The sequence below is a fragment of the Gopherus evgoodei genome, chromosome 13, assembly GCF_007399415.2.
Source record: "Gopherus evgoodei ecotype Sinaloan lineage chromosome 13, rGopEvg1_v1.p, whole genome shotgun sequence".
Taxonomy (NCBI): domain Eukaryota; kingdom Metazoa; phylum Chordata; order Testudines; family Testudinidae; genus Gopherus; species Gopherus evgoodei.
Window position 1 is genome coordinate 32,104,682 of NC_044334.1, and position 11,343 is coordinate 32,116,024.

Here is an 11,343-nt window from a genome sequence, read left to right on the forward strand (position 1 = left end):
CCAGCAGGTGATGCCACTCCCAAGGTAATACCAGGGAATTAATACTCCTCTAGAGTCATTTCGACAGCAATACAAATTACCAGGCCAGATCCTCAGTGAAGTCTGTGGAGCTAAACCAAGTTACTCCAGCTGAGGATCTAGACCGTGGTCTGGGATCTCAAAACAACCTCTAGAAAAGCATAACAAGGGGCATAAAGAGAAGAAACATCTGCAGCGGTCATGTGCTGAGTGGTGTTGGATCCTGGTTAGGAGAGACACATACTCCACAGTGCACAGTGACTTAGTCAGGCTGGGTCACTGGACCTTTGAATCACTGGAAAAATCAGGCCAAGTTTAACAACATGTTTAATGTTCAGACAGTCAATGCTGCCGGGCCACAGTAACCTCATGATCTGATCTGACCTGCGAGTGACTGGTATGAAGCTGCTTCACAGGCTAGCGGCTTCAATCCAGCTAGTGCAGGTAACAATCGAGTGAAGACATGGCAGTGAAGGCAGTTACAGGCCCAGCGTGGACTCAGCTGGCTGCCTTCAGTGCTGTTGTTACTCACGCTAGCTGGATTCAAGTGAGCTAGGCAGCCCATGCACGGCTTTTGCTGTGTAGACATACCCTTTGCCAGCTCTCTGTTACTGGTGACGGGGAATAACCAGTTAATCTCACATATAATTTAAGTTTCTATACCCGGGACCAGATTGTCCATTGCCCAGCACCTTGGGTCATCATTTGCCCCAGTGCTAACTGAGCATAAATTGTTACCGTTCTGTTTTAGAGGCATCTTATTACACTTACTTGTCATTGGTGTAAATCATTGCTCAAGGTGTCGGGCAATGGAAAAAATCAGCCAAGTGGGCAAAATGGGTTAAACTAGGGTTGCATCATCAGGATAGATCAAGGGTGGGCAAACTTTTGGCCTGAGGGCCACATCTGGGTATGGAACTTGCATGCAGGACCATGAATGCTCACAAAATTTGAGGTTGGAGTACAGGAGGGGGTGAGGGCTCCAACTGGGGGTGCGGGCTCAGGAGTGGGGCCAGAAATGAGGAGTTCAGGGGGGGGAAGGGGGATCTTGGCTGGGGCAGAGGTGCGGGTGAGGGATCTGGCTGGGTGTGCAGGCTCTGGGGTGCAGGAGGGTAGGACAAAGGAGTTTGGAGGGTGGGAGGAGGATCTGGGCTGGGGAAGCAGTTGGGGTGTGAGAGGGGGTCAGGGATGCAGGCTCTTGGCTGCGCTTACCTCAAGCAGCTCCCAAAAGCAGAGGTATGTCCTCCCTCTGGCTCCTATGCTGAGGCATGGCCAGGTGCTGCCCCTGCAGCTCCCACTGGCCCTATTTGCTTGGGGTGGGGGCAGCATGTGGAGCCCCCGGGCTGCCCGTATGCATAGGAGCCAGAGGGGGCCATGCCGCTGCCTCCGGGAGCCGGGCAGAGCAAGCACCTGACCCTGCTCCCTGGCAGGAGCTCAAGGGCTGGATTAAAATGTCTGAAGGGCTGGATGCAGCCCCTGGGCCATAGTTTGCCCACCCCTGGAATAGATGCTGGTTCTTTGTGCATTTGGATCCAGCCTATTCTACTGTAAAGGATCTCAAACAATGCAGTAATGAACCATTCCTGCAGAATCTGGTAGTGCTTTTGATAAGAAAAAAGGCGCCTTGGCTTCTGTACGCTGTGCAGAGGTATCTGGAAGCTCTCAGGCAAGCTTTCCATAAGTGCATGGCCCCCAGCAGCTCCCATTGAGACTGAAGGAGAAACCCCTCCAACCGCTTGAGAACAACAGAGAATCCTTCCCACTCCCCAGAGCAATGGTGGCTGCTGCATGCCAAGCACTTTGCCGATCTGGCCCCAAGGGACTGTCTGTCCTGGCACATTGAGTGTGGGACCAGACCGTGACATGGCTCTGGTGTTCCTGTACTGAGCTCCTGTGCAGCCACTTCTCAGGGTTATACAGGAGTTGTGTATTTCATTCAAGTGTTTTTTGGAAACCTAGCTCCGTCCCTACTACCAGGTCTGGGCGGCAGCCATCTAGGGTTCCCTGGCTCCCCCTGGGTGGTTCATTCAGGAGTGCGAGGAACCCTCCTTTCTTTTTGTGCCTTTCCGTCTTTTCCTTTGATCTCTGAGTGCCTGCGGCGCTTTCTTCCCCGAGCCCCTGGCCAGTTTCTCCAGGAACTTGCTATAGTTCCCGAGCACTTTGCATCCGTCAATCTTTTGCTGGAAAGTGTTAGTGACTGCAGGTCTCTCTGGGGTGCGCCTGGAGTTGGGCAAGACGCCCTTGAGACAGAGGGCGCAGAAAGTGTTGGAGAGAAGCCCTCTCACCGCCCACTGAGTGCTTTCGAGTCTGCCAAGTAGTGCAGCACCTGGGGTGCTCAGCACCTGCTGCTGCTTTTTGATGTTCTCGAGGGCGTCCTTCATGTGCACCAGAGTCCGGTATAGCTCCTGCAGCATGACCATCTTTGGCTGGTCTGTTATATTCTCTGTAGGAAACCACTGTATAGCCTCATCACAGAGTCGGCGAAGCTCGGACGTAAGCAAGCCCTGGTGAGTCAACTGGAAATAAAAATAAAGATGCAATGCCAGCCACCATGGGAGAGATTGACAGAGTCACTTGGGCCATGGTTACGTGGCCAGTAAAAGAAACTTTCTTAGACAAACACCTGTCAATGATTGTCTCACTCTTGCCTCAACATGAGGGGATGGGCTAAATGACCCCTTGAGGACCCTTCCAGCCTAAATGTGTATGATTCACTACATTACATTTATAGCAACAGGACACTACCTATCGTGGGACCTCAAAGCACTCTGCAGACGTTAAGCAATTAATTGGCACACCAGCTGACAGAAATAGGTCAATATTATTACAGCCATTTTATAGATGGTGAAACTGAGGCATAGAAACATGAAGTAACTTGATTAGAGAGCTGATGACAAAGCCAGAGCTAGAACCAGACTTTTTGGTACCTAGGTCAGTGCTTTATTTACCAAACCATGCTTCTTCTACTATAGACCTTGCACTGGACTAGAGGATCCAGTACTAGTGCTTGACAAAGTACATACGTATTCAACAACATGAAAATGCAGCTACTTCTGGGGTGCACAGTAGCAGCTAGCAAGCCAAACCACAGCAGGAGAATGGGAGATCTTGGCTGAGGACATGACACAAATTTCAGCTCCATGTTCATACAGTGCAGGCAGGACTGCGGCTTTTAAGATCTAAGAAAACTCCCACGCTCTAAATTGCTTGGAACCCAGTTCTCCTCTGGCAACATGGCAAGGCTGGGAGCTTTGCTGGTCATGGTGCTGCAAGGAACATGAGTATGTCAGAGGGAATGCTGACACTGCTTGGGCCTGCCTAGTTAGATGGAAGTGTTCTCCACAGTCAGCTCACAGGTGATTACTCTGACAATGGCAGTCAGGTACATCCAGCCAGACGGCACCAGCTGTGCTGCTGCAGGCACCAAACACGTCTTAACATTCCTCTGATCTATGATTCATTGGCCTGTGAGTTCCCTCCCACACACACATTCTGGCCGAAGCTCAGGGAAGCACTGTTGGGCTCTGGGGAAATCTAGCTGGAGGGAAGGTGACTGTGTCAGTGGGGTTATTCCCCCAGACCACCCACACACTTCCAACGACTCACAGTGCACCAGTCTGCCATCCCAGCTAGTCATGCTGACTCTACCACGTGGCATTTCCAGCAAACTCCTGTCCCAACAATACGGCAGGACACAGAGCAGGTCCCATACCTTTTTTGGGCAGAAGGATCCCAATATCATTGCATGTCAGTGAAACAGCCACCTTTGTGGCAGACACGGGGGACCAAACTAGTGACCTTCAGAGCTAAAAGCATGAGTCTTTCCAGCTTGAGCTAAAGAGGGAGGCTGTGTGCTGTAAGAGGCCCATATGTACTGGGTGTGAGGTGCTAGGCACGTCACCCAGCCTCCACCTACATGGAAATCAGTCAGCTCCTTGCGTACTCCATGGGGCCATCCCTGTGGCTGCCACCTTGTGGGTACAGTTATGCAGTTACCAGCATGGGCCGGCCAGCCACCTTCCCCAACTCTGCTGGATGCTGCTGTTCTTAAAAGCAGTGCCTTGGGTGCTGGAGAGCTGTGCCCTCCGTGCAGAGCTTAGTGGCACCGCTTGAGAGATTCTCCCAGCCAGAGGTGCCCCCTGGAGGGCAGCACTTACATAGGACCTGAACAGCTCCTTGGCTTCCTTTTCCATCTGTCTTGTCTTTGCTGTGATTTTGTCCAGGGAATTCCGATGACACCCTCGGCAGGGGGCAGTGCTGGAGTTTACATGTGCCAGACATTGGATGAAGAGACCCTGAGACAGGGCTAGAAAGGAATAGAAAAGAGTTACATCAACTGATGCAGATGATAGGGAGACACCAAGATACCTTGGCCCACACTGGAGGCCTTGTATCAAGGCAGGCAGTAATGAAGGAGGTGTTAGCTGAAAACCTCCATGCTTTCTTTGGAAGGAAAAAAAGTAATATGTAATTGCTTCTCTGTTAAGCTCTCAGATCAGCTACTGGCCACATAACATTCTGTGAAAGCTGGCAAGATCAGAGCCCAAAGTGTCTCTTTCAGCACCAGCAATGGCTGAACGCATCAGCTGGCCATATAGCAATGTATGGCAGAGCAACTAAGGGAAGGGATAGCTCAGTGGTTTGAGCATTGGCCTGCTAAACCCAGGGTTGTGTAGCTCAATCCTTGAGGGGGTCATTTAGGGATCTGGGGCAAAAATCTGTCTGCGGATTAGTCCTGCTTTGAGCATGGGATTGGACTAGATACCTCCTGAGGTCCCTTCAAGCCCTGAAATTCTATGAATTACGTGGCTATCTAGAGTGGTTTACCACTGGGACTCAGAGTGCTTTGCAAAAGCAGGAGTCAGCCCTGATTTTCCCAGGGTTGGGAAGTGACAGCCAGCATGGTTAAAGGATCAGTGAAAACAGTCTTCGGTTTGGATGTCAATATTCCTCTGCATGTTTGCAGCCCACACTTCATAGCATTATGCTTGTGCAGGAGGGCCAAAGACTGACTTGGGAGCCAGGCTGCCTGCCCCTGGGAAGTGGATTCTAGTGGATCCAGGGTAACTGAGCTAGGATCCCTGCTTCTGCTCTCAAGGCTGACACGTGCCTGCTTCTTAGGAAGCCAGTTATAATCCCTGTGTCATTTCTTTTCCTGTTAGCTCATAGGTGGCCTGGTTTTACTCCCACTGATGTCTGAGGCCCTGAGTCGTTTCCTCTATAACAGCGTTCTTCTCTGGGGGCCCATGCTCAAGCAACCTGCTTGGGGGCCCCCCAGTAGGGGGCCATTCTGGCTCCCAAGTGGAATTTTGTCCTTTGTCCATCTAAGCAGCAATGCTTGTTAGAGGTGTAAATGACACTGTGAGGCTAAGCACAGAGGAGCTCGTCCCTTGGGACTATCCCAGCTGGGTAGCTGGGGGTATCTGAAAGGTACTAGAAGAGACCTAAGAAACTACAGGTTCTGCTTTCCCCCCCATTCCCCTGTATAAATATTGCAGACAAACTAGAATCCAAGATTTCTAACAACTCCTTGAGCAACATTCATAGATTCTAAGGTTGGAAGGTTTAATTCTGGTCATCTAGTCTGACCTCCTGCAGAACCCAGGCCAGGGCACTGCCCCAAATTACGTCTCCATCCAGCCCATAACCGCTGTATGAGGCAGACTCAACGCCAGTGAATGTCAATCCAGGTGTTCCTGGCCAGAAACCTGCGGGGTGTCCCAGGGTAATTTCTTTTGTTCATGTTCTAGCCCCTAACTATATCTACTTCCCTAAATCTATAGCTGGGTCACAAGGTACCCACAAGGGTGGAGAGGAAGGTGCCTAAATACCTTTGTGAATCCTACCCTACATATCTCCTTGTTTCTCTCATATGCATCACTGTGGTATCTGCCTTTGGTTATTCAGCATTCACCCGCATGGCTTCGATGACACGATGGCAGTTAAAGTAAACATGGTCTAGATAATACTTGGCCCTGCTATGCGTGCAGGGGACTAGGGCACCTCTCAAAGTCCCGTTCACTCCTATGATTCAATGATTCTGTGCTGCCTGGGGTGCCCCTTCCTCTGGCTGTGTAGCTAGGAGAGTTTGGCAAAGGATTTCCACCATAAGTTTTCCGTTGGAAAATGATGATTAGATGCAATGGACGTTCCATAGGAACGTGTCAAATCCATCAAACCTTTCAACAGAAAGCAGGCAGGTGCTCTGGGCAGCTCTGAGCCGGCCAGCTGCCTGATACCCAGGCTTATCACCTTCCCTGCTCCCTGGGCAGCTGGTTCTCCAGGCTCCTGGGGCTTCCCAAGTCCTTGCTGGCAAAGTGGGCAGCCACAGAGCTGGGGAGCCTGGGCACATGGAGCATTTCCAGGAAATATTTCTGAATTCCTTTCCAGAAAAAAGATTTGAGATTTTTGACTGGGCCCCAATTCAGGACAATTTAGCTTTTTACACTAGAAATTTTTCACAGGATGGAAATTCCACTTCCCAGCCAGTACTAGGAGCCAGGATCCGCAGGGCCATCGCCAGAGCTGCTGGATGCAGCACCTTGGGAGCACTTGAATTCCTCAGAGTGCCGCCCACACGGCTCCCAGGAGGGAAGAAACGAGACTGAGGCAAGTTCACTCCTGACGCAAAGGGAGCCAACTCTATTGATGCTGGCAGAATTGCCCCACTTCTGTCAGGTCTGGAGGCAGCCTTCCCTCCTGGAGAAGGTGACATTTGGACAGAAATTGAGTTCGGTGAACTCTTCTCACCCTTGACACTCTCACAGCTCATGGAGAAGCTCCTGGGTTTTTAGATTAGCAAACTCCCAGAACACACTGCACCACAGGCTAGCTGAAGTCAGTGGGGCTGGGCTGCAGAGATGCTAGCAAGGACAGAGCTGACTTGCTCTTTCCTGTTGCAGACCAAGTTGTAATCTCCAGAAATACCAGGTGTGTTTCTTTAGCAGCATTGCTGTGTGTGTTAATAATTAATATAGAGTTACATATAACACAGGCATTCACACATTTTAAAACAACTACTGCACCATTAACCCACCATAACTGCGGCTAAGATCATTTGTAGATGTAATTCTCAGACACGCAGCTCACAGTGTCATGGGACATCCTTTGACCCTGACACCTCTGACTCTCCAAATGCCCTTCTGGGCCATACAGTAGAATTTCACCTTTGGACTTAGGTGCTCTTGAAAATTTTACCTGTGGAGAAGGCTAATGTGGTAGGCACCTCTCCCTGCTAGTTTCCAGCCCTTGTGCCACTTGAAGCGGACTGTGGCGGAAGTATCTGAGCGATGGAACAGGATTGTTACATATTGACTCAGTTTTCAGCTCTGTGCTGGCCCACTTAGCCTTCGTACACTGATCCTACAGGTGCCACTTGTAGCCAGGAGTCACCTCATGCTGAACTTTTACCTCCTGCCAGCAGTTAAGAAAGAGACAGCTGCTGGCTGATCTCCCTCTGGTACCAGATTGTGCCCATGTGTCTGTCAAATCAAGTCCTAGACCTAGTCTACAGCTGCCTGGCTCCATATGAAAGTAAGGAGAACTTCCCTGGGCTATATTATTATGAAAGGCACCAGACTGACTACTTGGGGACTCCCTAAGCTGTCCACAGACAGGCACAAACTGCATCCCATCCCAACCCACCTGATGTGGAAGGATCTGCTCTATGGGGGAGAGAAGAGATTGCTATAACCTCCCACCCGAGATCTCTCTGTGGAGGCTGCCTACAGTTCTGCTAACACAAGAACACCTTCCTCTCCTGCTAGAACCACTTGGGGTTGGTACCAGTAGTGGCTGGTCTCAAACCAACAACTCAGAGGCAAAAAAACACCATCTCTCATTCCCAAAACCAAGATTAAACCCAGTGGCAGCCCCCTCTATGCTGGCCAGTGCCCCCAAACTGCCTTGTACAGCAGCTCACGCCTCCCCCCCACCCCAAACCTAGGGTGTAAGAACTGCAAAGCTAAACCCTAAGGCAAATGTTTTTCAGACCCAGTACAAAGTATATCTTCTGTGCAGGAGCAAATACTGATTTTCACAACCAGTTTTCGCTCTTATTTTTAGTTGTTTCCAGTAAAAGCCATTTCCCCAGAAAGCTTTCCAGTGTTCACTTTCCACTGACCCAGCTGAGCAGAACAGGTTACAGATTCAGCAAAACACCTCTGAATTTCAGTCTGGTAACACAGTTCTATTTTTCTCTTGAGTGACTCAGTCTCCTAAAGGACTGTAACTCTTTCTCACATACTCCTCCACCAAACCCTACACAGCCCTTTCCTTCTGATCACAGCCTGCTGCCAAAGGAGAATGACAGCAACTCACTGGGGGGACTTTTTCAAAGCTGCCGCGACAACAAGCAATTGGCCAAAGAGTCGAGCAAGCGAAGAAAACGTCATAACCTACCTAGTAGAAAGCCCAGGGTCTTCACGTTCCACGGCATGCTCAAAGTGGCAAGTGTTCGGTGCAGCCTGCTGTGAAGTGCACAGCCACTTCCTCTGCTAATGGCCAAAAATGGGGAAACTTGCTTTCTTTAGTATACTGATTAGCCAACACCTACTGCAGGAGGTGGCCCAGTGTGACAGGAAAAAAGAGAGAAGCTAACGGAATGACTAGCACCGATGAGTTCTCCGCTGTGCGGCCACCCAGAGGAAATGATGGCTCTATGCGCTAACTAATTCTTCGAATAAGTTCCTCGAGATCCCACCAGAGCTCATCTGTGATGCAAGCAGCTTCCCAAGTGCCTAGTCAGAGGGCTGCTACAGAAAAAGACCAGGCCACTCCACCCTTTGGAGTTACACAGCATTTCGGGGAGTTCTTTATTTTTAAATAGGAAAAAAAAATCAGAATGGCAGCTGCTTTATCTGAACCAAAAGCTACCCCTCCTATGGGCACCTAGAAGATACTGCTTAGAGTCAGCTTGCAGCACCTAGTGATAGACCATCCTCTATAGCCTTTTCCCTGGTGTCACTCCCTAGATTGCAATGGGGTTACACTCCCATATAACCAGAGAAGAAAAGGGCTGATGCAGGCCCCAGCCATCCAGCAGGAAAGGGGGAAGCTTATTTCACAGCTTCTTATTCACCAAGTCTTCCTCCCGCAGGATCGAGGGGCTTTTGAGGCTCCAAGCTTGCAGATAGGAGACCATATGATAGCGTACAGGCCAATGAGTTGGGAGGCCTGGGTTTGGTTCCCAGCTCTTTCATTGCCTTGGTGGATGATCTTGCCCTCAAGGAAGATCATGCACATTTCTCTGTATATTGAATGGGCTGAAGACAGTGGCAGATTTACAGTTAGTGGGGCCCTGTGCTCAGCTTCATCTTTGGGATTCCCCCTGGGGACCCAGCCAAGAAAAAGAACATTCTCTCTTATCTTCCCCTTTGTTTTTCATTCTTTTTCTTCATCCTCCTCCTATATTATAAGTAATGGGAAGTAAATGAAAACAAAGTGAGGAACTTTGATTGGGGTAGGTGGTTAGGGTGCGGGAGAGGGTGCAGGAGTGGGCTCTGGTAGGGAATTTGGGTGCGGGGTGCAGGCTCTGGGCTGGGGCAGGGGGTTGGGGTACAGGAGGGGTTGGGGGGTGGCACAGTTCCCAAAGCAACCGGCACCCCCCTCCCAGCAGCACCTCCCAGGTTAGGGGGGGAGGCAGGGGGTCTCCATGCACCGCTGTCCACAGGAACCACCCCCGCAGCTCCTATTGGCCATAGTTCCCGGCTAATGGGAGCTGCGGAGTCAGTCTTGGCGTAGGGGCTGCAGGGACATGCCAGCCGCTTCCAGCATTGGCACGGCGTGGAGGGAGGGATGCAGAGTGGGCAGGGGCACACAGAAACATGCCAGCAGCTGGCTGCTTCAGGGAGCGGCGTGGAGCCACTGACCATGGCCTGCAGGCAGCCTGCCTGAGCCCTGATGTGCTGCCGGCAGGGACTCAGAGGCAGGCTGTCAGATGAGATTTGTCCTGCATTTTGGGAGGCCCACTGTTGTTGGGGGCCCCATGCCAGTGCACGGTTTGTTTCATGGTAAATCCACTCCTGGCTGATGACATCCACCTCTGAGACTGCACAATGGAAACTGCTGTGTGTGCACCAAGCATTATTATATAGCCCAGCTCCAAGGAATCTCTTGCAGCCCTTAGCTGCTATCCTAGTGTGTATTGGCTAAGACTGCAGCTGTCACAATAGCTCAGGGGAGGGCATAGGGGCGTGGACATTCTCTACTTTTCATAGAAGCCCCAGGGGAATGGACTAGGCTCATTGCTGTCTTTGTGCTGCCTCCAAAGCGCTGATGCGCCTCACAGGTACAAGGGCTGGCTCCACTCTGAATGCCAATGCTGCTGCCAAACCCTGAGGGATGTAGAGTCTAGAGGGCCAAGCATGATCTGTACAGAGGAAGTGCTCACCACCCACAGAGACCAGGCAGAGAGGGAGCAGTAACATCCCCAGCTGACAGATGGGGAATTGAGGCACTAACAGATCAAGAGCCATGCAGGATGGTGCTCCAGGCCACACAGTATGTTTGTAGCACACTACAGAACTGAAGCCAGGTCTGCTGAGCATATGGCCAGTGACTTATCAAGCCCTCCTTCCTCTCAGGGACTTGATGATAGTTGAAAAGCACCTACCCTTAGAGACATCGCCGTGAGCTATTAGCCCCCCACCATCTCCTGGTCACCAAAGCAGGCCCCCGCAGTTTTATCTTACCATGGTTTATACCGTCGCCTCTGAGTCATGTTTCCTGCTCTGCCCTCTCCTTTCCTCTCAATGTCTCAATTCCAGCATCTGACACAGATAAGAAATCAACATAACGCTCCATTGATACATACTCAATCTGTTCCGCAGCGTGCGACACACGCCCTGCAGGCCTCATGTGTACATCTGTAGTGCATTCTTTGTGTGAATCATGCTGGAGTCTATGAAGAGAATTTCACCTCATGTCAAAATAGGGTGACCAGAGAGCAAGTGTGAAAAATTGGGACGGGGTTGGGGGGTAATATAAGACAAAGCCCCAAATATCGGACTGTCCCTATAAAATCGGGATATCTGGTCACCCTATGTCAAAAGCACATTGACAGGCCACTTCAGTCTGCAGAATCACCCCATCTTTGTCTGGCTGAAGTGCGAGCAGAGTTAATTTATGCTTTCAAGTGTGGTTCTGCTCTGAACGTTTACTCTGAAAAGAGCATCCTGAGATCCCCTCTTCATTAAGTCCCAGGGACTAACCAGCTTGCTTCACAGGTTGTTTACAGGACCATGTTTACAGGTCAAGCCCTCTGAGCTGCTCTCTCTGCTAGCTTAACCTGGGATCTGAGAATCAGATGGGGGTTCCAACAATAGA

At 50.7% G+C, this 11,343-nt stretch overlaps 1 protein-coding gene across 1 annotated transcript; it reads right to left on the bottom strand.

Moving 5' to 3' along the window:
- Positions 1-1,391: 1,391 nt before the first annotated feature.
- Positions 1,392-4,312, bottom strand: LOC115661113 (leukemia inhibitory factor-like). Its single transcript, XM_030583264.1, has 2 exons — positions 4,176-4,312; positions 1,392-2,534 (listed from the first exon to the last, which is right to left on the bottom strand). Exons 1-2 carry the CDS (start codon positions 4,209-4,211, stop codon positions 2,046-2,048), a joined length of 525 nt encoding a protein of 174 aa, XP_030439124.1. The 5' UTR covers positions 4,212-4,312; the 3' UTR covers positions 1,392-2,045.
- Between the last annotated feature and the right edge of the window lie 7,031 nt (positions 4,313-11,343).

What these genes read in the sequence shown, in the direction of transcription:
- LOC115661113 (XM_030583264.1), bottom strand. Translation starts at nt 4,211, where the DNA reads ATGGAAAAGGAAGCCAAGGAGCTGTTCAGGTCCTAT. An exon ending in AGGAGCTGTTCAGGTCCTAT is followed by an intron (nt 2,535 to 4,175) that starts GTAAGTGCTGCC and finishes TTTTATTTCCAG; the next exon opens with TTGACTCACCAGGGCTTGCT.